Source organism: Grampus griseus, assembly GCF_964374135.1.
Source record: "Grampus griseus genome assembly, chromosome: 15".
NCBI classification, from domain to species: domain Eukaryota; kingdom Metazoa; phylum Chordata; class Mammalia; order Artiodactyla; family Delphinidae; genus Grampus; species Grampus griseus.
In genome coordinates, this window is record NC_139009.1 from 57260261 (window position 1) to 57286089 (window position 25829).

Below are 25829 nucleotides of genomic sequence, written 5' to 3' on the forward strand. Positions count from 1 at the left end.
AAAAACTAGAAATGGAATGGATGATGTTGCTTAATTTGTAACACTGTAAGTTGTAAAAAGCCATTGCATTTCTCTGGAGTGTTTCTTAATATTTTTAAAATTAAATATTAAGAAAATTTGAGGAAAAAAAAGAATTTGGAAGCACACCTGTGTGTTGTGAGTAAAATGGATTTGAATATTGTGATGGGAGTGCAATTTCATGCAATCATACATTTTCAACTCTGAGTCCCCGGTGCCTGGCACAGTGTCTGACACACCCTAGGTATTTAAAAAATATTTATTGAATGAACTAAAACAGTGGTGTTGCAGGGAAATTTAGTCTAAGTAAGTTGTTCTCTTTTGACTGATTCCTGCCCTGAATTCGAGTCTGCGTTTGAAGGAGGTTATTCCTATAAGATACACTAAAACAAATAAAACAAGCCATTAATTATTCTTTTCTCAGCTAGACAAAGTTTTTTAATGTTAGTGTTTACTGAGGAACATTTTACCAATAGTAAAATTCACCCCTTTTAAATGTATAATTCAATGCACTTTGACAAATTTGTGTAGTCATGTAAGTACCACCACAGTGAGATATAGAACGTTTTCATTTCCCCAGAAAATTCCCTCTTGCCTCTTTGTGGTCATTCCCCTCCACCACCCACTGTTTCTGGCGACTTCTGATCTGATTTCTGTCCTTGTAGCTTTACGTCTTCAGAATGACATATGCATGGATTCATACGATATGTACTTTTTGTGTCTGGCTTCTTTCACTTAGCAAACTGCCTTTGAGATTCATCCAAGTTAATGTACATATCGTACTTTTTTCCTTTTTATTTCTGAGTGGTATTTCCATCTATATTTTCAAATTTTCAAAAAGATAAGTCTGGGGCTTCCCTGGTGGCGCAGTGGTTGAGAGTCCACCTGCTGACGCAGGGGATGCAGGTTCATGCCCTGGTCTGGGGGGATCCCGCGTGCCGCGGAGCGGCTGGGCCCGTGAGCCATGGCCGCTGAGCCTGCGCGTCCGGAGCCTGTGCTCCGCGGTGGGGGAGGCCACAGCAGTGAGAGACCTGCGTACCGCAAAAAAAACAAAAAAACGAAAAAACAAAAAAAAGATAAGTCTGTTGGATCATCTCTATGCATACATAAAGAATAATGATCCAGAACTTTGGATGATCTTACCACACTTTGCAGCAAGTAGGAGGTAATTGGTTCTGCTAGTATGTTCCACATGTGACTGTGGATGCTCCTGTGTCGGACTACAAGTTTGGGGAGATTTCACAAGTGGCTGCACTGGCCAGGACCCCAGTAGCAGCTGTGTGTGAACCTGACCTCAGGATTTTATTTCTTTTTTCTTCAAGAGCCTAACTAGCTTAGCTGATGTTCTTACAGTTTGCATTTTCTTTTTGGATACTTGGAGGAGATCTTAACTTTTATGGACAATCTGAACAAATACTATATAGTAAGTAAATAACTCTTAAGCCTTCATAGAGATGGCCATTGCCCATCTTATAAATAGCTGTGGTTTCTAGGCCCATGTTTTGGAAAGATTAATGTATTTTATGGTGATAGAGTGGGCAGAAGATGAGGAACATATTCTAGTGTATATATTTTATTCTAGCATACTATAATCTGCTTTTTTGTCTTCCTAAGTCTGAGAAAAGTAGCATAACCCATTAGTTAGATGTACTTGGGCGAATCACATAATGGCATGGTAGGCAATAGAAATGTTTTAAATTTACGTGATTAATAAATGAATTGCAATTGTATTTCATAGAAACAGTCAAATACATGATGAAGATGATATATTGAGTGAAACGCCAAAATCTTCCTCGATTGATTTGCCTGATGAGACACCTGATGCCCCACAGCTGGAAAGAAGCACAGAAATAGGAAAGACCCAGACGGCTGCAAATAGTGTGGTAAGAAATTTAAGATCTCATCCGTTTATAACATGTTCCTTAAGGAAAGACAAGACAACTGGTATTAGACTTATCATGACAAAATTTCTAGCATTGATCTGCTTTTGCTGTTTTTAAGTTAAGCTCTAGAGAATATCACACTAGACCAACACTTCAACTAACAGAGATACTGAATTTCTTTCTTTGAGAACTTTGAGCAACTCAGTCCACAGTTGCAGATGGATTTTTTTTGTGTGTGGTACGCGGGCCTCTCACTGTTGTGGCCTCTCCCGTTGCGGAGCATAGGCTCCGGACGCGCAGGCTCAGCGGCCATGGCTCACGGGCCCAGCCGCTCCGCGGCACGTGGGATCTTCCTGGACCGGGGCACGAACCCGTGTCTCCTGCATCGGCAGGCGGACTCTCAACCACTGTGCCACCAGGGAAGCCCAGATGGATTTTTTTAATGGTAGTTTTCTGCAAAGTAAATAATTTTTATGGTTTTATTAAGGATGCAGGATTATTTTTAGCAATTCATATATAAGTGCCTTTTTAGTCTTTCCTAGATGAAAGTAGAGACTTGAGTAAGCAACAGCCAAACGCTTCCCAGAGGAAAAGAATCCTTCCAGCGTGGATGTTAACAGAAAATCTAAGTGATCAGAACCTTTCAGTACCAGTCATCAGTGGAGGTAGGTTTTGTTTCAGGAAAATATTTAACAGAATTTGGAAGTTTTTCTGAACAAATGAAGACACAATAGCAGTTATGTAAGCGTATAACTTAGCCTAACATTTCTTTAGATGTGTTCATGAAGTCTAATTTTAAACATAAACTATTATTTTATGCCATTTATCAAACACCATTCTGCTAATTATTATGATTATGATTATTTTTTAGTGGCTTAAAACAGTACCCATTTATTAGCTCGCAGGGTTTTTTTAAATGAATTTGTTTGTTTGTTTGTTTGTTTGTTTATTTATTTATGGCTGCATTGGGTCTTCGTTGCGGTGCGCGGGCTTCTCATTGCTATGGCTTCTCTTGTTGCAGAGTATGGGCTCTAGGCATGCGGGCTTCAGTAGTTGTGGCTTGTGGGCTCTAGAGCTCAGACTCAGTAGTTGTGGCACACTGGCTTAGGTGCTCGGTAGCATGTGGGATCTTCCCGGACCAAGGCTCGAACCTGTGTCCCCTGCATTGGCAGGCGGATTCTTAACCACTGCACCACCAGGGAAGCCCTAGCTCACAGTTTTTTTTGTTTTGTTTTGTTTTGTTTTGCGGTACGTGGGCCTCTCCCTGTTGTGGCCTCTCCCGTTGCGGAGCACAGGCTCCGGACGCGCAGGCTTGGCGGCCATGGCTCGCAGGCCCAGCCGCTCTGCGGCATGTGGGATCTTCCTGGACTGGGGCACGAACCCGTGTCCCCTGCATCGGCAGGCGGACTCTCAACCACTGCGCCACCAGGGAAGCCCTAGCTCACAGTTTTAAAGATGAGAAGTCCGGCAGATTCAACTGAGTTGTTTGTTGAGATTTTCACAAGAGAAATCCAAGTGTCTGTCAGGCTGGGTTCTGACTTGGGTGTCATGGGAGAATCCCCTTAGAAGATTATTCCAGTTGTGGAGAATTTGCTTCCTTGCAGTTGGAGGACTAAAGGACTTGTTTTCCTGCTGACTGTTGGCTGGAGCTCACTCTGCTCCTAGAGGGCATTTTTCTGTTCTTGCATTTCATTTTCAAGGCCAGCATAACGCAACAGACCTTTCTCCAGCTTTGCGTCTCTCTAATTTCCCCTCGTTGGCTAGCTGAGAAAACTCTCTGCTCTAAAGGATTTGTTGACTAGATCATGCCCATGTACATAATCTCCCATTTAATTAACCCAAGATAAACTGATTTGTAACCTTAAAAATAGGTGCAACATTTATTTTGCCATATAACCTAACATAATCATGGGCATGATATCTCATCTTATTCACAGTCCTGGGGATTAGGGCAGGAAATCTTGGGGAGGGTTCATTTTAGAATTCTGCCAACCACAGTAATACATGGTCTTAATACATCATCATTTAAGAATTATCTTATTATTGAATATTTATTCACTGTCCCAAATTGCAGCTTCATTAGTAAGTGCAATTAAAAACTGTGAATATCTTAGAAGTCTACTCTTATTATTACTATGGTATAAATTGTAGAAAGGAAATTAGTTTATCAAAAAGTGTAAATATTAAAGGATCATGATATATGTTGCTAAAGCACTCCCTTTATACTACAATGGAAAAAAAAAATTTCGAAAAATTGTTTCCTGGTCAACTCTAGGTTTCACCCATTACAATATGTGCTATTTACATATGTAGAAAAATACTATTCATTTTAATACTGAAAGCAATACAGATGACTTATTAAAGTAGGTTTTCAAACAGACCTGTTGGGGTCATGTCTAAGGTAACAGACAAGCACAGTAAGAGTGTTTAAAATTAATTTAATTATTTAATTAAACAAAAAACTACAGGCACCCAATGGTACGTGCTGAAGGAGTCAAAGATGAGACCAGTGTCCTAGCATAGTTCACTGTTATAGCAGATACCACAATGATTTGTGTCATCTGCTGGGTATTCCCATTGATTCAAGATTATTAAAATGTTTGCTACATTGTATTATTCAGTCTGCATTTTATTTGCAGCTTTTCATCATCTCAGGTTTAGTTTCAATTGACTGCTTATTTTCCTTTAGATGGGTCACATTTTCTTGTTTATGCTATTGGATGTTATGAATGATAGAGTATAGAGACTTTGATTTTATATCCCTCTGAATAAATATTTTTATTCTAATAGGCAATTAACTGGGCCTAATAGGAAATTTACTTCCTGTTTTCTTAATGGGCATTTAATTCAGGCCCTAAACTCTGTTTCCTCCGTGTGGACAGCAGCTGCAGTCTCTGCGCATGTAGTTTAGCAACCAGCCAGGGATTTGGGTCAGTTTTAAATGTAGATTTTGGTTCTTGGCTCTCTAAGCCTTTCTTCCTTCTGGAATTTTGTCTTTAACTTTCTGCCTACTCTGTTAGCCTCAAACTCAGCCAGCACTTAAGCCAGTAAGGGTGCAGCTTTCTGTCACCTGCGAATTGGGGGATGCCCTCAGGGAAAAAGCCATAAATTGATAAACTTCGCAGACTGTAGTTAATTTTTCAAGGTCAGACTCGTCATTTCTGCCTTTTTGGTTACTCTCTAGTGCCTTCAAATAGTTGTTTTTTAAAAAAAATATTTTGTCTAAAATTTGTAATGGTCTTGTTTGGGATGATCAGTTCAGTCAATCTGCCTTTTTACCTTGAACATTGTCTTTTATAAATTAACAGCACAATTGACAGTACAATTAACAGCACAATATATGTTAGTTGAATGTTCCAACTCTTACTATTTCTCATGTTCAGCATAGTGGTCATAGAAGTCTTCTAAAGTTTGTGATCAAATATGTTGTGTACAGAATATTCCTTATTTAATGCTAATTTAGATTGTAGTAGGATCAGAGTGGTCTTGTGGCAAAAATAGCTTATATATCATATGGTGAGGGAGATGTGATTTAATCTAGAGAATTTTCGTATTTAAATCATAAGATTTCCTGCTAAGTGTTTTATTCCAGGACAGTGGTTTTCAATCCCCCACCCCCATCATTACATGTATAATATATTTTTAGCAGTAACATTTCTCATTAAGTGTGGTTCTTCTCAGTTTGCAGGACGGGAATGGGGGATGGTAGTGGAGAGGGGGCAGCACTTTCCCTCAGTAGAACCTTTTCTCTAATATAGAAAGAATATTATTGGACCAAAAATTGGACCAGTGTGAACTGCCTCCTTGCAAACAAGTTCTTTTCTTTCAGAGTTATTTTGTACTCTATCTGCTTCTGTACTACCATTATTACATGACTTATAATCGTCTAAAATATATTTGCTTCAAATTATAAATTTGAAGCAAATATCCATTAATTTTCACTTGATAAATGCACCATATAAAATAAGAAGCACTTTTTTTGGCACCTCACCTTGAAAATACAAATGAGAGTAATTTGACATTGATTTGGACAGGAATATTATATAGTACATAATATACTTAAAATGCTAAAGCTTCAAAATAAGATAAAAAAGTCTTTGCATTCAGGCATGTCTTAAAAATTCAGACTTTGGGGGAATACTTAAAAAAGCGAAGTTAGGTTACTTAACTCCTTTAAAGACAGAAAGATTTAGAAGTAAAGGACAGTTTCGTACTTGAATCCAGCTAATTAAAGGTTGGAATAATTTGACTTTTTCTGCTGTGTAGTTTTTATTATTGTTATTGTTCTGTTTGTTTAAGTAATATATCATCCAGGTCAATAGACCGATGCTAATGATTTTGAAAAATCAATTTCCAAGATGCATTTTAGGCTCATTTAGATGTAGGATACTTTCTTACGTCTTTTGCAGCTTTAGTACTCTATTGTGTTCATTGATCTTTATTTAGACTATGAAACCGTCTTGATATTTTGGAACTATCTGTGACATTAATTACAGGACAAATAATAATGTTAACTGATGTTAACTAACTTATTTAAGATCATAATAAATGCCAGAGCTATAATTGAGACCTAGTTCTGTCTGGCTCTAAAGCCCATGCTCTGAACCATACCACTATACCTGGATGCCACCTGAATTTACCCTCTGTATGCTTTGGGGGTTTGGTTTGGTTTGGTTTTTGCTTTTTATTTTATTAATATGCCCTTGCATTCTCTCCTAGATCTTTTCTCAGTTTAACTGTTAGTTTAATTCTTATATGTACGTGAATGTTTGCTGTGATCAGGCTATCCTTTCTGTCTTTCAACCAGTATACTTCTAATTTATTTACTTTTCTGGGTCCCCAGCTACTAGCCCTTAGATGTTATCATGAGTTTCTCAGGCCTGGGCTAAAATTTTTCCATGTCCCTTAGTGATTGGTAAGTGAATATAAATATTTGGGCAAAGGGTATTAGAGCCTCCCCTCTCTTTGCTTCCATTTGCTTCCTCAACCTTCTAGACCCCAGGACAAGTTAGAACTCCTAGGGTATGACACTCTTGCTAGATTGAAAAGGCAGCTTTTATATTTTCACTGGTTATCATGCAACCCTTTAGTATTCTTCTTTCCCCATCTTCTAATCCTCCAACATGGAGTTATGAAAAATGGCACATGCTGATAAAGGTTGAAGTAGTAAGCAGTCCCCAAACCATTTAGTTTACACTTAATTTTGTACTCTGAATATTTTCTGTATGACAACTCAATACAGATTATAAATATTTAACTGACATTGTTTAATTTGATTATGGTTCAGTTTACTTAAAGCTCTTCTTATTCTTTATAAACATTTACTTTATTTTAAGCATCCTTGTTAAATGATCTAATTAATTCTAATCATTTTTTAGCCTCTTGGATTTTCTAGCTGTATAGTCATATCTACAGAATTATGATAATTTTGGCTCTTCTGATCTATTTACTGCTTTTAAAAACATTTCTTATTTCATAAGTTAGATCCTATAAATTTTAAATAAAAATGGATAAAATTGGCATCTGTATTCCTGATTTTAACAGTAATTCTGTTAGTGTTTCAGCACTTAATATGATTGATATTTGATTCTGATACTCATCATGTTTAGGGTGATTGACTGATTCCTTCAGGAATAACTGTTGAATTCTTTGAAAAGAAATTTTGTTATAGAAACAGTCCTGCATTTTCATATGATAATGTAATTAATGATGTTGGTAGATTTCCTAATGTTGTACCATGCTTGTGTTCCTGGAATAAGTTAATTTTATTGTGGTGACTTATTATTTTCATGCTGTGCTAGATTTGCTGATATTTAGTTTAGGACGTTTGTATCTATATTCATAAGTGTGGTTAGTATTTTTCTCCATTTGTGCCATCCATGTCAGATTTTGACATTAGAGCTATGTCAGCATTGTATAAAGTGCATTAGGAGATTTTTTATATATGCTCAAGGACAGTTTGAATGACAGAAATATTCATTTCTTTATAGAACTTTCCTTTTTCACAATCTAGGCTGGTGCCTACTTTTAGTAGTTGATAGTTCTGGCATAGGAATAGGTAAGTTAGACCAGTAAAAAAGAGTGAAACACCCCAAAGCAGATTAGAATAACACACATTTAATATATAAGAAATTATCAGTTAAATTGATGGGGAAAGGATGCATCATTATTAAATATGATGTTGGGAGAATTAGCTTTCCATTTGGAAGAAATAATAATAGAGCACTCACTGCTCATGCCATATTCATAAATAAACTTCTATTGAATTAATAACCAATGTAAAAATTGAAACTATTAAGGCATTTGAAGAAAATATGGGGAAATATTTTTTATTACTTCTGGGAGACTTTCTTAAGATGATGGGGAGCCTAGAACCATAAGGGAAAATTTGGCAGATCTATTTAGATTAAAGGTAAAAAAAATTTTAATGCAAAAGACACTGTAAACAAAGTCAGAGGCAAATAGCAGACTGACAAACAATATACTGGGAGATATTATCTGTCACAGTTATATAATAGATAGAAGGTTTTTAATGATTGTCTACTTAGTAACACAAAAGAAAGAACTTGGTAGAAATTTGGGGCATTTTATATGCTGTACTACAGAAGAATAAATACAAACAGCCAATAAATATATGACTACTATCAGATAGGGAAATGTAAATTAAAACAACCAGATACCAGTTTCTGTTTATTAAACTCATCAAAATCTAAGCAATTGATAATATTCAGTACTGACCAAAATGGGTATCAGCAAACATGGTTGGTGGAAGTATAAGTTGGTATAGCCTTTTAAAGTTATTTAGAGACATTAAATAGAGATATTTGCCAATATCTCTTAGATCTTTAAATGTATAACTCATTTTGGTCCAGAAATTCCAATTCTAGGTATTTATCCCAGAGAAATAATAGCATGTATACTTTTAGCCCTGTATATATTTATGTATTTGTAAATATATTTGCTTATACTTAGGAAAAAGTTGAGAAGGATACGCATCAAATTGTTACTATAACTGTTAGGAGTGGTTTCTTTGGAGGATAAAATTGGATGGTTGTGATTTTAATGACATATATGCATATAGTTGAGCTAGTATTCATATAGTATTAGTGTAACTGATCATGTAAGTAAATGCAGTTAGTAATTGTTTAAAATAAACTGATTTGCTCTAATAGCTAATTTCTTTTATATTTCTATCATTTAAGTATACCTATCCTGGATTTAGAAAAATATTTTATATGCCAGATATAAAGATTGTTACGAGACAATTAACTTACATATTTTATATACACTTTGTGAAGAACATTTTAACAGTATCAAAATGACTTCTTCCTATGCAAAAAAAAAAAAAAAAAAAATGAGCTCTGGTCCCTAGAAGGGATATTTGTAGTATATCATTTGGAATTTTAAAGAATTGGATATTTTAAATATATATATATTTAATTTTAGAATTTTATATACATCTGTGACACTTAGAATGTGGTGAACTGTCATTTGTGGAAAAGCTGTGCCTTATTTAATATACAGTTTTTTAGTTCCTAACATAGTAAACAGTATCATAGTTGATTATTTCCCTTGGTTTCACTAATTCATAACTGTTGTAATATTTGGTCATTTGCTTCACCAAACTGTATAGTCAGTTTTATTTAGTCCTATTTCTGCCAGTTTCTAAAATGATGTGAAATGTTCCCTAATTTAGATTCAAAACAAAGATTTAAACAATTGAGGCTGAGTTTAGTTATTAGATAGTTTTTTCATAAGTTTCCTTTGATAAATACATTACTTTTATATTGGTTCAGTGATTTTCCTGTTCAATAATATGGACAGTATTCTATTAGTATTTCTTTTCTGAGTTTAATGAGGGTGTGTCATTTCAGGGCATTTGAATATCCTTTAGAACAGCTCTGAGCAAACTACAGCCCATGAGCCAAATTCAGCCCACTGCCTGTTTCTGTAAAGAAAGTTTTATTGGAACATAGCCATACTCATCCATGTATGTATTGTCTATGGCTGGTTTCACACTACAAGGCAAAGTTGGGTAGTTGTGACAAATATGATATGGCTCACAGTGCTTAAAATATTTATTCTCTGGCTTTTTGCAGAAGTTTGCTAATCTTTGCTTTAGAACATTAAAATAGTGACTACAGATTGCCTTACATACCTGTATCCAGTCTCTCAAAGGATCTTTGGACAATTTCTGTGTATGCTAACAATTCAATTACTCAAACATATTCATTGAGTATCAGTTTTGTGTTAGGCATAGGTCTAGATACTAGAGACACAAAATGGGGGACAATGAACAAGGCACAGAAAGTCTCTGCCCTCATGAAGTAGAGGAGAAAGACAACTAACCATGAAGATTTTCCTCTTAAAATAAGCAGATCTTTTTTCTTTTCTGATTAGACAATTCATGAATTTGTTAACAAAATATGATGCTGATTTAAGTTTCCCCACTACATTGAACCTTGAATAAGTATTATAGCAATGCAGTGTCCATTGTTGTTGAGACTTGTTTTCTTTATCAGTGAAGTTTGTAGAGGTTGCTCTTCCTTTTCAGTTATTTTAGGTACTTAATCTGTATTTAAGGTAACTTAAGTTGTATTCCTCACTGTGGATGATAGAGGCTCAGTAAATGTTTGTAAAATTCATTGGATAGTTATATGTCAGATTTTCTGTTAGAGAAATTCAATGCCAAAATTTTAAAAAATGTATATGATAACTAACATACATATATGTTAACATACATATATATAAACTGAGAGTTTATATATCTTACCTCATTTACTCCTCCTTATAACTCCATCAGTTATTATTATAACTCCCTTTTTCCAGATGATGAAACCAAAGTTGAGAAAGGTGAGGTGAAACAGTTAGAGGATGGAGCCTGCCCACATTAGCATCTTGGACAGGATGACTTCAGGGCTGGAGCTCTTGGCCATGGTGCTGCTTAATACTTTTTGAGATTTGCAAATATGCATTTTCAGATTGGAGATTGGCCTTAATATAAATAGAACGTTAAATTTACTTGCTCTTTTATCCTTTTTCTTTCCTTCTGTCTTTTTTTTTTTTTTTTGGTATGGATTATTGACATTTGAAGGTACAGGAGATAATTTTCTTCTTCTTTTTCTTTGTGTTTATGTACTTGTGTGTGATTAAGATAATAATGTAATCCAAGAAAGTGGAAAAGAAGGAATCTGCAAAGACAAAACCCAAGTAAACATCACACAGCAAGGAAGAAAGCGATTAATTTCATCAGGAAGTACAGAAAGTATATCAGCAGAGCAAGACACAGGAAAAAAGTGCAAAAATGCTGACCAGGAAGAGTCTATCATTTCATCCAAGGTGATTTTTTAAAAATTCATAATTTGATTGTTTATTTTCTTCATCAGGTGTTCTAGTTAGGAATAGTTATATGCTGTATATATCAAGGAAAAACCAAAAATGCTTTGTATATTGAGTTTATCAAGATAAAAACTAGCCCTAGTTTTTCTTTTGTTTGTTTTTGGCTTACTGAAACTAATCTTTAATATAGCACTTGCAACGTAGAAAACAAAGCTATTTAATTTAGACATTTTCAGACTGAAAAAAAGGTGGAGACCACTTGACTTTGGTCATAATTTGGTACCTCCATTTTGAAAATCTGGTTTCTTCTATTCTATTGGTCATTCTCAGACTGCCCGTAACTACCTTCTTCTTGATAAGTGTGAAGAGAGGAACAACAAATGGGCAGTTCTTAACAGCCTGTTGCAGGATTACTTCTGGACTAACTTGCAGTATTTATAAATCTTTTCTTTCCTCTTTCAGTTTTTGCTAAGTCACTAGAATTGTTTGGCTGACTGAAGCATTCTTTGGTACTGGATACTCTAAGAAAATGAGGCCTATTTATTGGATGAATTTAAGAAGAGAGAGAGAAGGGGAAAAAAAAGAGAGAGAGAGATGGCCCTGGGACAAAAAGATCAGGTAGTCTTCCTTTCAGGAGTAGGGTGGCTTTAGATGACAGTTTTCATGATCCTTGTAGACCGATGGCTAAGCTTTGTGGGTCCGCATCTATTTAGTCTCATTGAGAGCCATAGGAGTAGGATTGGTTTTAGAATAGCATGCACTGGATTGATGGAAATTCCAGCAGTTATCCCAGAGAGTCAGACCTTTTATAGTTCTCCCCTCACTCTTGCCTCCTCTCCCATTAGAGGAGATCCTGCTTCTCACTGGATCCTTTCCTCAAGCTAGAGAAGTGGGGTATAATCACTATAGGCTCAACTCCTTTGCTTACTTATGGAGTCAAGTTTAATAAATGAAAACAAAATGTGTTCTGACTCATATATTGGCTATAAAGACTTAATAAGGTCATCAGTGCAGTTTGGGGTCTGCAGCCATGGATGAGCCACGTGCAAGTTCCTGCACAGCAAGGGAAGGAGAATGCTTTTAGAGAGGGGAAAAGGAAGTTGGGAGGGCTATAGTAAACAGAGTCCATGGTTTTTCATTGGCTGAGTCCTTGCCAGGAAGGAAGAGGAGTCTTTCTTTTTCATGTTGTGCTCTGCTGTCATCACAGGGCATGAGAGCTCTGCCTTCTGGTCTCCCAACTCTATTTAATTGAAGTTTCTTGTTTGTTAATATTTTACATTTTACCCCTTTTGATCAAGGTCTTTCTCTGAAAGCACTGCTGATCAAGAATCAGGTGTTCTGGTTTCAGTGGCTTTTTGTCCCTTAATGCCAGGAGGGGCCTTTGCTAGGTGTGGTGTCTCACATTGGAGAGAAAGTACAGATTGGAAACCTATTGAAGTCACATTCAAGTATCAAGGAGAGGTAGGAGGAAGAACTTTCAGGCACTTTTAATCTAAAGTCTCTATGTTATAAAGATCATAGAGATTGGAGAGCATCTGAAGTTTTATGTCATCATCAGAGGTTTGGCAGACAAGGTTCCAACAGGCCTGGCCTGGATATCTTGGGAAAGCTGTCTCATCAGATGTGGCTTCAATTATGGGAAATCTTTACCTTCAGGTCATCAGATGATGTGCAGGGCTAGTCAGGGTTCAGTGCAGTTTTTAGTGTGTCACATTAATCCAAGAGTCCACTCCTTGGAGTTTGGCAGCACAAGGGCTGGTTTGCAGTACCTGATAGGGGCCTTTCCAGTGAGGTTGAAGAGAGTTCTTCTGGAGGTGTTTCTTTCCAATAGACGAAATATCCAGGTTGCCAGGTGATGTTTAAGGTCATCATCTCCTACAAGTACACTATGAAAAGATTGCTCTACCAAAACATGGTTATTTTTAATAGAAGCAATTAGGCCTTTGCAATATTGGAGTATCTCTCCTCTTATCAGTTGTGAGTCAAAAGAAACAAGAGCCAAGTGCATTGAGCATCCTGTGGCTGTCTTAAAGGGTGAGAGCTTTATGAGTTCCAAAAGGGGTGGATCTGAGATTTAGAAGGACCAATGGCAAGGTATCTGGAGGGCCTTTACAAATTTTGCCAATTGAGTCATAATAATGCCATTAGTGCATTCACCTAAATGAGAATTGAGAGTGGAAAGCACAGTGAAAGTGTTGTAAAACTGGCTAAATAGCAGACTTGTTGAAGTGCCTGATCAGTAAAATGTGTTCCTTGATCACCATGAAATTTGAGAGGAATTCCCCAGGTAGGGATACTCTTTTCTAAAAGGACCTTAACCACAGAAGAAGCAGTAGCCTGTCTGCAAGGGAGGCCTGTCTGTATGTGAAAACACATAGACCATTGCTAAAACATATTTATATCCATGAGCCAGAGCAAGTTGTCAGACTTGAGTGGTCCATTGGACAGTTTAAATTGTTTAGGAGCAGTACAAACAGACTTCTTTGGGTTATATTTCAGACAAGTGGGACAAGTGAAGTAGATACTTTGGGTGGATTTGTCAATGTTTCCCCATCAATACTGATTCATGAATGCTGTCATTTTGTCAGTAGACCAGTGGTTTAATGCATGTACAGGGGTGCTGAATGGGGATTTTAGAGTCTCCAGTAGGACTGGGTTGTTAGTTAGTCTAAACCAGAGCTTTCTCTTTTTATCAAACCAATAATTTTTGAATTTCTGATCTTGTTTTTCCTTTTCTGAGGCCAGTTGTTGGGTTTCTTTAGCCAGTTTTTCTAAGTTATCATCTGGGGAAATGTTCCTTTGGACCAACAGAATGCTGTTAGCCCCTTTCAGGGCAGCATTCCCTGCAGAAATGTCAGCAAAGTGATTTCCCTTAGCTTCCATAGAGTAAAGTTTAGAATGCCCTGCAATATTAGTAATAGCTAAAGTGACAGATAAAAATATTGCATTCCTGAACATAAGAGCCATTTAAAATTTTATTTCCGCTGGAAGTAAGGAAACCACGTTGCTTCCACAGTATTCCAAAATCATGAGCTACTCTTAAAGTGTGTACCATCAGTATAAATATTGGCAGTTTTGCCCTTAGCTAAAGTACAAGCCCATTTGAGAGTGTATAATTCAGCCTGTTGGGCCAAAGTAACCATTGGTAAAGATGCTGCCTCAGCAACATCAAAAGGAGTTGCAAAGCATACCCAACATAATATTTGCCATTGTTACCTTTTAAATAAGAACATCAGTGAACCATGAGAAGTCAGTGTTACTGAGAGATCTTTCCTGTAAATCATAATGAGGAGTCAGGAGGTGATCAGTCAGTGTTAAGCAGTCAAGAGGGACTTCTTTCGTGACAGAGGGGGGAAGAGTAGCAGGGTTAAGGTTATTATAGCATAAAAGAGTTATGCGAGGAGCAGTTAACAAAAGGACTTCCTTCATAGGAGGTGAGGCAGCTGGCTGAGAAATATTGAGGGTGATGAGAATTCAGGAGGGCTTCTACTGCATGAAGTACAAAAATAGTTAGAGGGGATCCCACAGTTTTCTTGGTGGCCTTAACCCAAAGGGCAGTGGCCATAATGGCTTTAAGGCAAGCAGGATATCCCTGTGCCACAGGGTCCAGTTATTGGCAATAATGCAGTGTGGGTTGATGGTGGACCCCGTGGTTTTGGGTGAGTACGCCAAGGACATTCTCTTCCTTTTCATATACAAAAAGGAAAAGAGGGAATTTGATAATTGGGATTCTCAAGGGCAGGCGGGTTCATCAGACTCAACTTTAAGGCCTTAAAGGCTATATTGTTTGGTTCTTCCCATAAGTTTGAGTCATGGTTGTTATTGTTTAATAAAGCATACAGAGGTTTGGCCATAAGAGAGAAATTTGGAATTCAATTTTGGCAGTAACCAACTATCCTGAGAAAACTTTGCAGTTGGCGGTTAGTTTGGAGTTTGGGAAAACTTAGGACATCATGAAGTGTATCTGGATCTACATGTAGCTTTCGTTCTGATATCAGATGCCCTAAATATTGAACCTGGGTTTGGGCAAACTGCAATTTTTCTTTGACAACCTTATGTCCCTTTCAGGCTAAAAACTTTGGCAAGTGAATACTGTCTTCCTGTGAGGATGATTGAGAAGGAGAGCAAAGAAGCAAATCATCCACATATTGCAACAAAGTAGAACCTCTAGGGAACTTTATATAATCCAGATCAGCCTTTGGGATTTGTGAGAAATAAGAAGGACCCTCAGCAAAACCCTGGGACCTTACTGTCCAGGGGAATTGTTTTTCTTCCCAAGTGAGAGCAAAAAGGTATTGGCCAGCTTCATCAACTGGAATATTAAAGAATGAACTACATAAATCAGTAACAGTAAAGAATTTACTTCCAGTAAGAATGGATGTTAGTAATGTACGGAGATTAGGAACAACGGGGTGTCAAGGGATAACAATGTTGTTTACTGCTCAGAGATTCTGGATGAACCTCCACCCTCGGCCGTTAGGTTTTCTTACCAGGCTGGTGTAAGGGATAATGAGGCCTTGAGCCTTGTAATGTTCTATTATGGCTTTATGCCTTTAAGGGCTTCTTTTCTTATGGAATATTAATTCTGGAAGTGGTTTTGAGGGCTCTGTTTGAATCTTGATGGGAGGTGCGCTGTGAATTTTGCCAGTATCAATTGGAGTTTTTGCCCATAAGGAGGGTGGCAGCTGATTCACTAGGGACAAATGATCAGTGTTTCCAAGAATTAGCTCTAGTGCCATCAGAGGCAAAACAAATAAAAGATGTCAAAGGATCATTTAATTCACCTGATTGGTTACTTTGATGACTATTGTTAAATTCTAGAATTATTTCCCCCTTTTGGGAGAAAGAAATTCCAGCATGATACTTCTTTAAGAAGTCTCAGCCTAATAAATGAATAGGGGCAGAGGAACTAAGGAGAAAAGGGTGTGCGTCTCTCAAAGGGCCTAAACAAAAGGGAATAGGCTCAGGGAGAGGAAACTCTTGAGGCTCTTTAGAAATCCCACTATTTGAGCTGTTTTAGGGACTGCTTTATAGTAGCGGGGTTGAGCATTGAAAGTATGGCTCCAGGGTCAGTTAAGACTAGAAGAGATTCATCCCCAATCTGGAGAAATGTTTCTCCAAGTCGATGGAGAGGGAGGATTGGGAAGAGCCCCTGTAGTTTATCAGAGTCCTGTCATTGAGAATTGGGCAGATGTTGGAAAGGCTGGTTAGAGGGCTGAAGGCCTGAAGTACTTACACTTGTTAACAGTCTCTTTCCAATGTCCTGGCTCTTCACAATAATAGCAGAAACCAGGAGGGTTTTGGTCTTGTTTAGGAGTCTTTTAGTTGCTGGATTTGAAGATTAAGAATTTTAGTCGTCTTTTTTTGGCAGGGGGGGCAGGGTTACCCACCTAGAGTTGGAGTGAGCTGGTTTGCCAGGTTAGCTAAATCTGGAGTAGACATCGTTTTCCATTCTATCCTGCTCCTTTTTACTAGAAAGGAAAGGACCCAGTTCAGCCCAGTAATAAACATAGAGTTAACAGATACCCAGGTGGAATCCACATCTGAAAGAAGAGCAGAATTTTCTTTTAAAACAATCTGAAGTTGATTGTAATAGTCATAAACAGGATTATCAGATTTTTGTGTGCAAGCCTGAATTTTGTTCCAATCAACAGGCTTTGGAAAAGCCGTAGGAATTACCTGATGAAGTCGCCTCATGATTGCTTAAGTGTGATCATATAATAAGTTACTGGGCTGGTCTCCCACTTGTAATGCTAGAAACCTTTCAAGATTTTCCCAATTAGTAGCTTTTATCCAATGCTGGGCCTGGCCTTCAGTGACAAATATATGAACTAGGTGATATAAGTCAGAGAAACCAGGTTGTCAAGTTTGAATGACTATATTAAATTCCTCAGCAAATCTATGAAGATCTTCTGTTACTTTGGGAAAACCTTTGACTATTGCTCACAGTTCAGCTTTAGTCCAGGGAATATAAGAAATTAAGGGTTTAGCCTCTGGCTCCTCAGAAGGCTTAATTTTAAAGCAACAGGTTCTGGCAATTTCAAAGGAAGAGGGAGTAGGGAGAGTTTCAGACAAAAGGGGAAGTTTAGCAAGAAAATTAGTATGGGGGCACTGAGGGTACAGAGGAGGTATAGACAGTATAAAAGGAAGGAGGAAGTTTGTGCCAGAGGCAGAGTCTGACCATAGGAGCTAAGGGAGAAAGACAAGATGGCACCTGAGGTGGAACCTGAGATGAAGAAGCTAAGGAAGAAGAGCCTGAAGCTTCAGAAGCTATTTTGTTTTTCTTTAATCATTTGCCTCAGTTAATCTTAAAATCTTATTTTGCAGAGAGTCAATTTTAGATTTCTGATAACATTGGGAAGCCTCAAAATTTCAAATCAAAATAGTCATTCCATTCAGTTCTGGAAGTTTTTGAGCTATTGTAATCCAGCTTGGCTTTAAGAAAATTAATTTGGGGATTTCAAAAGTTTCCCATAATGGCCATTGATATTCTAAATTGCCTTTGGTCAGGTTGGTCCATTTAGTTGGAAATGCCCGTGAGGAAGGACTGTGGTTTTTAAACACAAAATCAGCTGAAGTACCTGTTGTGGGGGTGGGTTGCCCTCAAAATATTTAGATAACTGGGTGCCAGTTCTCAGAGGTTTTTCTCTATAATAAAAGAACAATTTTCAAACAGCTTAAGCAGCTCAATTCAAACAGCTCGCAACTCAAACAGCTCGCAGGTCTAATACCAGACAGTTCTAAGGAAACAGTTTGGTCCTGGAGAAGCCAGGCTAGAGACTTCTCAGCCAGCTTCAGTTAAAACAATCTGATCTCAAAGTCGGACCAAAGTGCCAAATGAGTACCCTCATGCAGAACAAGGCCTTAACCCGGAAGACAGAACCTTAAAATAGATTCCAGATAAAGCCTGGAGAGCTTCAAATGCAAAGAGGATATGAGCTCGGATCCTGGAGAAACATGGGTGTGCGAACTCCAGGGTCTGCGAGAAAAATCAGTGAGCACAGTGGACTCAATTGTGGGGACTGCACCTGTTTGCTCACCAACCCTGGAGCTATTGGGGGTCTTCTCTGATTCCCATACAGGCCACCAAAATGTTGACCTAAAACAAATGGTTTTATTTGTGATCAGCAATTCAAGGTCTATAACCATGGCAAGCCATGTGCTGCAAGTTCTCGCTTTACAAGGGAAGGAGAACTCTTTTATAGAGAGGAAAAGGAGGTTGGCAGACTATAGTAAACTAAGAGTCCATGGCTTTTTATTGGCTGAATCATTGCCAGGAAAGAAGAGGAGTCTTCTTTCTGTTGGGCTTTGCTCTCATCACAGGGCATGAGAGCTCCATCTTCTGGTATCCTGACTCTATTTAATTGAGGTTTCTTTTTATTGATTTTTTATAATATCAATATAACTGCCCTTTTTTTTTCCAAGAAGAGAAATTTTTTTTCGGAGGAAAATCTGTAGTATACACGTTTTCCTATGTTTATACCAACCCATAAAGTTTGATAATCACAAGTGAACCTTTAAGAAAGGTCAGACCTTTTCTGCCAACTGTAAGGACTGCAATCAAGGTTATTCAGAAAGAAAACATTTTAAGTTATCAGGAATATCAAAAGATCTAGATGTTCAATAAACTCTTTGAAACATTACCAAAAATAGGTTGTTTATTCCTGAAAGCTGGTAGGGAGGTGATATTTTAAGAATATCTTCATTTTTCTTGAGTACACTAGATTCTTGGCTTGGCTGACCAAAATAACAGGAGAGGTGAAGAGCGTAACTCTTACGTACATAGCTACCTCTTAAGTAAGACTGTGTCCCCCAGCGCTTCTTAGTGTTTGTTTACTGCATCAAAGAATCCTATATCCTTTGCTCCTGATCGGCCATTTAGGTTGTACCATTTATAGCATGTCTCTGATCAGTCCCACAGAAACACCTTTTCATTCATTTAATCATTCATTCATTTAACAAGCTTTCACTAAGCAAATAGTAGTAATATGGTGGCATTAATAATGCTATTAACAACAACAACTGAAAAAACACCCACAGTCATTTATTGAGCCCTTTTTATCGGCTATACCCAGTACTAAGATATACTTATTTCATTTAAGTTTTAGAAAATCCTGTAAAGTTGGTTGATAATATCCCTGGTTTACAGACCAGGAGAGTCTGAAAGTTTAAATCAACTTGTTCAAGGTCAAAGGTTAGGAAATAGCAAAGCTGATATTCAAAATCTGATTCTTTTATTTCAAAGACCATTCTAATAATCATTACACTAAAGCAGTCTGTCTGTTATATGCAAGGCAGTATGCTAGAATATGGAATTCAATGAATAAAGATGAATAAGATATAGTTGATAAGAAGCAAATAGTCTTATGGGGGACATGATTCAAATCCTAAAATAAAGTGACAACACATTGATTTTTATGGGAGCCTTGAGGAGGACTACATAAGCCAGCTCTTCAGAGGAGAGATTGGAAGAGAATAAGATAAAAATGGGGGATAAGGTCATTGACAGTGTCATGAAATGAAGAGAATCTGACCCAAGGCACTGACATTAAGGATGATGCAAAGGCATTGGATTAGAGAAATATTTAAGAAACAAACTGCAGCACTTGTTGCTTAGATCTGGGGAAAGTGAAGGAAAGAAGAAATGAAAGATAGACTTCCAAGGTTCTGGCTAGAATGAATAGATAAATTATGTTGGCCAAAACTATGGCCAGAATACAGAGGGAGGATTTCAATTTTGACATTTTGAGTTTGAGTTGCATAGAATATTGAGGAAGGAATGTCTAGCTAGTGGTTGAATATATGAGTTTGAAGCTCAAGAGTGAGGCTGGGGCTGGAGTTTAGGATTTTTTAGTCCTTAGCATGTGGGTGCTAATGGGATTGATGCAGGACTTTCAAGGCAATTTATTAGCACAGACATTCTTTCCAAGGGCAGCTTGGAAATAACAACAAATTACTTCATTGAACTTGTATCGGGGAAGGTTCTTTATCCTGTCCCTTGTAGTGTATTAAAACTTGAGATGGGGAATTCCCTGGCAGTCCAGTGGTTAAGAGTCTGTGCTTTCATTGCCATGGGCACTGGTTCAGTCCCTGGTTGGGGAGCTAAGATCCTACAGGCTTCATGGCGGGGCCAAAAAAAAGAACAACTTTAGATGGTTGAGGGACGAGGCAGGGCTTATTGGGCAAGTTAACAGGCTACTTTAATAGCCTTAATATGGTACATTTTAGCCACCTTCAAGCACCAGGGCCACCTTCCATTAGCTCCATGCTCCCCGATCCCTGAGGTCTCTAGCATGTATTTTTACAAAGTGTAGATCTGCCTCTTTTGTCATGAATCTCTAGCCTGCCACACTTCATTCTTCACTTTTTCATCTCATCTAGGACATAAGCCGTGTGGGTGCCATAAAATGTGGAGCTCTGCCTTCCCCTACTTCTTCCAGCACAGAGCACCCTCCATCTTTCCTCTTCTCTCATTTGCCAGTTCAGTGACTTGCTCTGGCTCATGAGTTTTATAATTGGCACAGTACGAATTTATATCTCAGCAAACTTACAAAATACTGCATGTAATAGATTTTTGAGACCGTTTATGAATAATTGAAACCACGAATGTTAAATGCCAGGGGCCTACTGAATATCAATATTTCATGGAGTTCCATAAAGAACATTATGAATTCCAGTTTTTATGCCTCTTAAAATATTTGAGAACCCCTGATCCATAGTATTGATATCTGTGACTTTATTACTCCTTTCTCTTTTGGAATAAATTAACATGTTCAACATATTCCTTGTGAAGATATTAAAAAAACAAATCCTTCTTTACGTTTCATGGAAGTAGAGGGAGTTGAAATATGATGCTTTACACTTCATATCTTTTATTTCATTTCTTTGGTTTGCTTTTCATTTTTTAAGTGGTAATATAGTAGATGCTTATTGTCAAAAATTAGACTATTCAGACTTACGTGAAGTAAAATGAAAATCTTGATTTGCCTCATCCTTCAGTCTTATTGCCTACTGGTATTTCAGTTTGCATCCTTCTAAATCTTTTCATGTGGATTTACACAAGTAAGTACTCACATAGATATATAGGGAATATTTTTTTACAAGCTAGATGGAATCATAGTATATATATATTGTTTAATTTAAAAAATCCTTATATATATATATAGATCTACCTCATTCTTCTCAACCTCTGCACAGTGTTTCATGGTAAGAATGTATTCTACTTTATTTAACCATTTCCCTAGTTGTGTTGTATTTTTTCCCCTATACTAAATGTGACAGGACGTTGAATGGGATATTTTTCCCTATTGTCAACAAAACTGTTGCTGAGGCCCAACACTGAGGACAGAAGTACTGTTAAGTATCTCATGTTTGAAAGGAGCACCCCAGCAGTGAGAGCTAGACTTTCCCTGTGGGGCTTATTGAAAGGGGTGAGAAGTATTCACTGTTCCACCCTCAGGCTTTATACAAAGAGAACTGAGAGACAAGGAGGTTTTAAGATCTGGGAGAGGGCTGTGTTTGGGGGAAGAAGTTATTTTCTCCCTTTCTAAAATCAAGAGAAGAGATGTGCTCTAAGAGAATTTATTGTGGCATTTCGAGATGCCAACAGGAAGAAGAGACTGACATTTTATTAGACCTGCTTAGCCAGTGGATTTGCTGACTTACCCCATTACTGTCTGAACAGAAAAAAAGAAAATTGGTGAGAGTTGACCCAGTGTGGGGACTGCCAAGTGGGGAGGTGGATCAGAATTGCTCTGTTACCCCACCCACCCCCAGGTCCAGATCCTGGCATGTGTTAGTTGGTCCTATAGCAGAGGGAGATGAGATTGGGGTGTACTTGAGCAGCTTCGGAGGAAATAGTGTATATGTTAGCGGGACGTGGCGTGAATGCCACCACCTGAGGGCCAGCTCCAAGAGGTAGTCACATGATTGGTTGTCTGTTACCTACTATACGAGAGCCATGATTAGATCTAGGTTCTTTTTGCAAGGTATTTAGTCAGTTTGGATAACATTTTAAAGTTGGCATACTGTGTTAGAAAAGAAAAAACTATCAAAACACCTAAGTAATTAGTCTAAAAAAAAGTCATGCTGATACCTTCCCAAGAAATTTGAGCTGTTGGATATCACATAACATTAAAACCAGCTTTTCCCAGAAGACAGCCAGCATACATGAGTTCTTAGTTATACATGGGAGTGAACATTCACGTGTATCTAGTACCTGGTCATCACATCCTTACCAGGAGGACTGGGGTTTATCTGAGCAATGTTTTCATTCCACAGGAAGTATAAGAAATTAATAGGTCATTTTTAATAGGATAAGAGTAGGCTTACTCATTGTACTTACTGGTGGTAAGTACACATTAAAAAAGGTTCTGTAGTGCTAATGAGAATATTTACTTGATTCAAGATGCCTTTAATTGGTTAAACTGAAACTGTTATTCCTACCACTTCAAAGGAATCATTTATTTTCTAAGTTGCTCATAACTTAATGCAAATTTTTCTGTGAAGGCGGAGCAATTTCATCATGCAGCTGTAGGAAAAAAATCATGATTATATTTAGAGGGTAGAAATAAAGTATTACAGTAACTTATAAGAAATTATAAGAACAGGGCATAAGAGTGTGACACATTGTTGAACAGGAAATTTAAGAGCCTACTAGGTTTTTTGGGAAAGATTATATTCAAATGAAAGCAACTGTTGTGTTCTCTTATGTTTCGTTTGTATTTTTCTGGTTATTTGTCACTGAATGTTTGACACGATTGTAAAGGTTTGATACAGCTATAAGTTCCTTTTCTGATAACGGTAGACCATTTCAAAGTTATTAAATTAGAGACAGAGATAATGGTATTTTTAATAACTTTAAAATGTGAATCTTAAAGTTTTAAAATATACATATTGCATGAATCTTGTAGTTTCACGCTTTTATGCTTAAATTTACATATTTCTTTTGAAACATGCTTTATTATTTACTTTCTGATTTGTGTTATAGGAAATGTCACAGTCATTTTCTGCAATCACGTTAGATAACACAGAGGTAAATAACATGAAGACTAATGCACAGAGAAATGAAATCCCAGTAGAGGAACTTGGTAAGGTTCCTGAACATAAAATCACCACTAAGGGAACACCAAATAAAGACAGCAAGGCGAGGAGTTGTTCTGAGAGTTGTTTGAGTGCCCAAGGCAAGTCCTTCCATGACGAGCCTGAAAGATCTCATCCTGAGTCTGGCTCTGATCCCTCCAATCCTGAAACTTTGCATGCAAAGGCAGCTGATTCAGTTCCACAGGGTTCTGAAGAAAACAAGGTCAAGAGGACATCCTGCATGTATGGGGCAAACTGCTACAGGTATGAAGTGAAATTACAGCTAGCATATAATTCCATTATTTCAACAGCATAAAAGCTATGTAGATACATGCTATAGTGTGTTAAAAGCCTAATAAAACCCATTGGCCTAAAGGTTAGGAGCTTTATCATGTTTCTCCTGGTTTGCACTTTCTCAGTATGCATTCTAGCAAATCCTGCTAGAGGCTTTTAAAATATTGTGGAGAATTAAATGTTTCATTGTAGATATGCTGATTAATACAGGGATCTGAACTGGGGAATCCAGACTTGAAAACAGAATCACTCAGATCAAAATACCTGCTTATGTAATGTCTTATTTAGCTGTTGGAAAGATGCCTTCATAAATAGTTGCTGTATACAGTATAACTCTCAAGAGAATTCTAAGTTGTGCTTAAGCATCTTATATTTGTGCATTTTCCTTTATATTTTTCTAATGGTGCTTCTGAGTCACCGTGATGCCTTCTGAAACAACTAAATATATATTTTCTGGATTGATTGGTTACTCCTATACTTACTTCATTTGATAACACTGTACCATATTTTCTAATTTCATGCTTTGTGAATTAGTTTTAGGCTATAGTTTCTCTCTGTTTATTCTAGCATGTTTATAATTACCTAGCCCTATTTCAGAAGTATTTCTTTGCCATTCCAACTTATCAAACCAAGTATCTTATCAGTACATTCTAGTGCAGTTTGTCTTCTATTCAATAGCATATTTATATCACATATTCTGTTAATTTCTCATTCATTGTATCTCTCTTTAAAATGCAGTGCCATTATAACACCTGAATAATTATATTTTTCAATTTCAACCATTATAATTTATGCGTTTATTCACAATTTTGTCTATTTGCAATGGCCTTAGTCCTGCATATGGAACATAATTTATAAACTTGTGAAATGGAAGTATATAAACCTTCTATTATTTTGGATTTTTGAAAAATCCTGTTTGGTATCTGTATCAGTTCACGAGAGCTGCTATAACAAAATGCCACAGATTGGGTGGTTTAAACAGCAGAAATTTATTATCTCACAGTTCTGGAGGCTGAAAGCCTATGATCAAGGTGTTGGCAGGTTGGGTTTCTCCTGCAGGCTCTCTCCTTGGCTTGCAGACAGTGCCTTCTCATGGCGTCCTCACATGGCCTTTTCTCTGTACATGCACATCTTTGGAGTCTCTTCCTCATCTTATAAGGACATCAGTCATTTTGGATTAAAGCCCTACCCTCATGACCTTATTTAATCTGAATTATCTCTTTAAAGGCTCTGTCTCCAAATATAGTCACATTAGGGGTTAGGACTTGAACATACAAATTTGGGGGTAGGGAACACAATTCAGTCCATAACAGTGTTTGGCTGGTACTTGTCTTTGTTAAATGTGATTGAATGTTTTATCAAGATCATAATGAATTCATACATATTTGATGATGATACACGTTAGTTTTAACCAGTCATAGCTTATGAATAGTTTTTTTTACTTCTTCACTAATTTTGATATACATAATTAATACCTGAGAAATATTTGCCACTGAAATCTTGAAAACAAAATGTTTATATTTGTAACAAAGGGGGAAAAATAACCTATATTGAGTTCTTGTTATATACATGCATCTTAACAATTAGTTAAATGTATCTTTTCTCCAGCCTCAGTACTACTGCTTTAGCTCATGCAATGATCTCTCTGGGACAAGTGAATAATCTCCTAAGTCTCCAAACTTTCCGTCAGGTTCACATTCCTTCCTCATTGTTGCCTGAACGATCTGGCTAAGAAAATAAAAACAAAGGTAAAAAAGAAGAGAGAGAAAAAAATCTGACAGTTTTACTCTCCTTTACAGAATCCTTCAGTGGCTAAAGGCCAGATTTCTTAGCATAGCCTAGAAGACCCTGAACTCCCAGTAATTCTTTGGATGCACCATGCTGTCATGCTGTTGTTAGGTCCTTTGGATGTGTTGTTCCCTTTTCCTGTCTCCTGTCCTGCTTAAAGACACATTCAGTTCCTTTCTTAGCCCTTTTCTAACATGTTCATTCTTCCCTAAATTGCTCATCTTCTATTCTACACGACATTTCCTCGTACACTTTCTAATATTTGATATTAGATCTGATATTTACTATCTAATCATTTATTTCTAATTATTTATTTACATGTTCTGTCTTAATAGAAAATTATTGCTCAGGGGTAGTCTTATTCACTCCCTTGATGTTATGGTATTAACTCCCAAGTCTGTATCTCCAACACAGATTTCTGTACTA

General features: G+C 37.2%; 1 protein-coding gene across 2 annotated transcripts in view; it reads left to right on the forward strand.

The window, feature by feature from the left end:
* APLF (aprataxin and PNKP like factor) overlaps window positions 1–25829 on the forward strand; it is an 81925-nt gene that overhangs the window by 33411 nt on the left and 22685 nt on the right. For both annotated transcript variants that reach the window (XM_082671959.1, XM_082671960.1), the window contains 4 exons: window positions 1757–1901; window positions 2434–2566; window positions 11056–11240; window positions 23230–23585. In XM_082671959.1, coding sequence (XP_082528085.1) covers window positions 1757–1901; window positions 2434–2566; window positions 11056–11240; window positions 23230–23585 — 819 coding nt within the window. The remainder of the gene's footprint in view (window positions 1–1756; window positions 1902–2433; window positions 2567–11055; window positions 11241–23229; window positions 23586–25829) is intronic.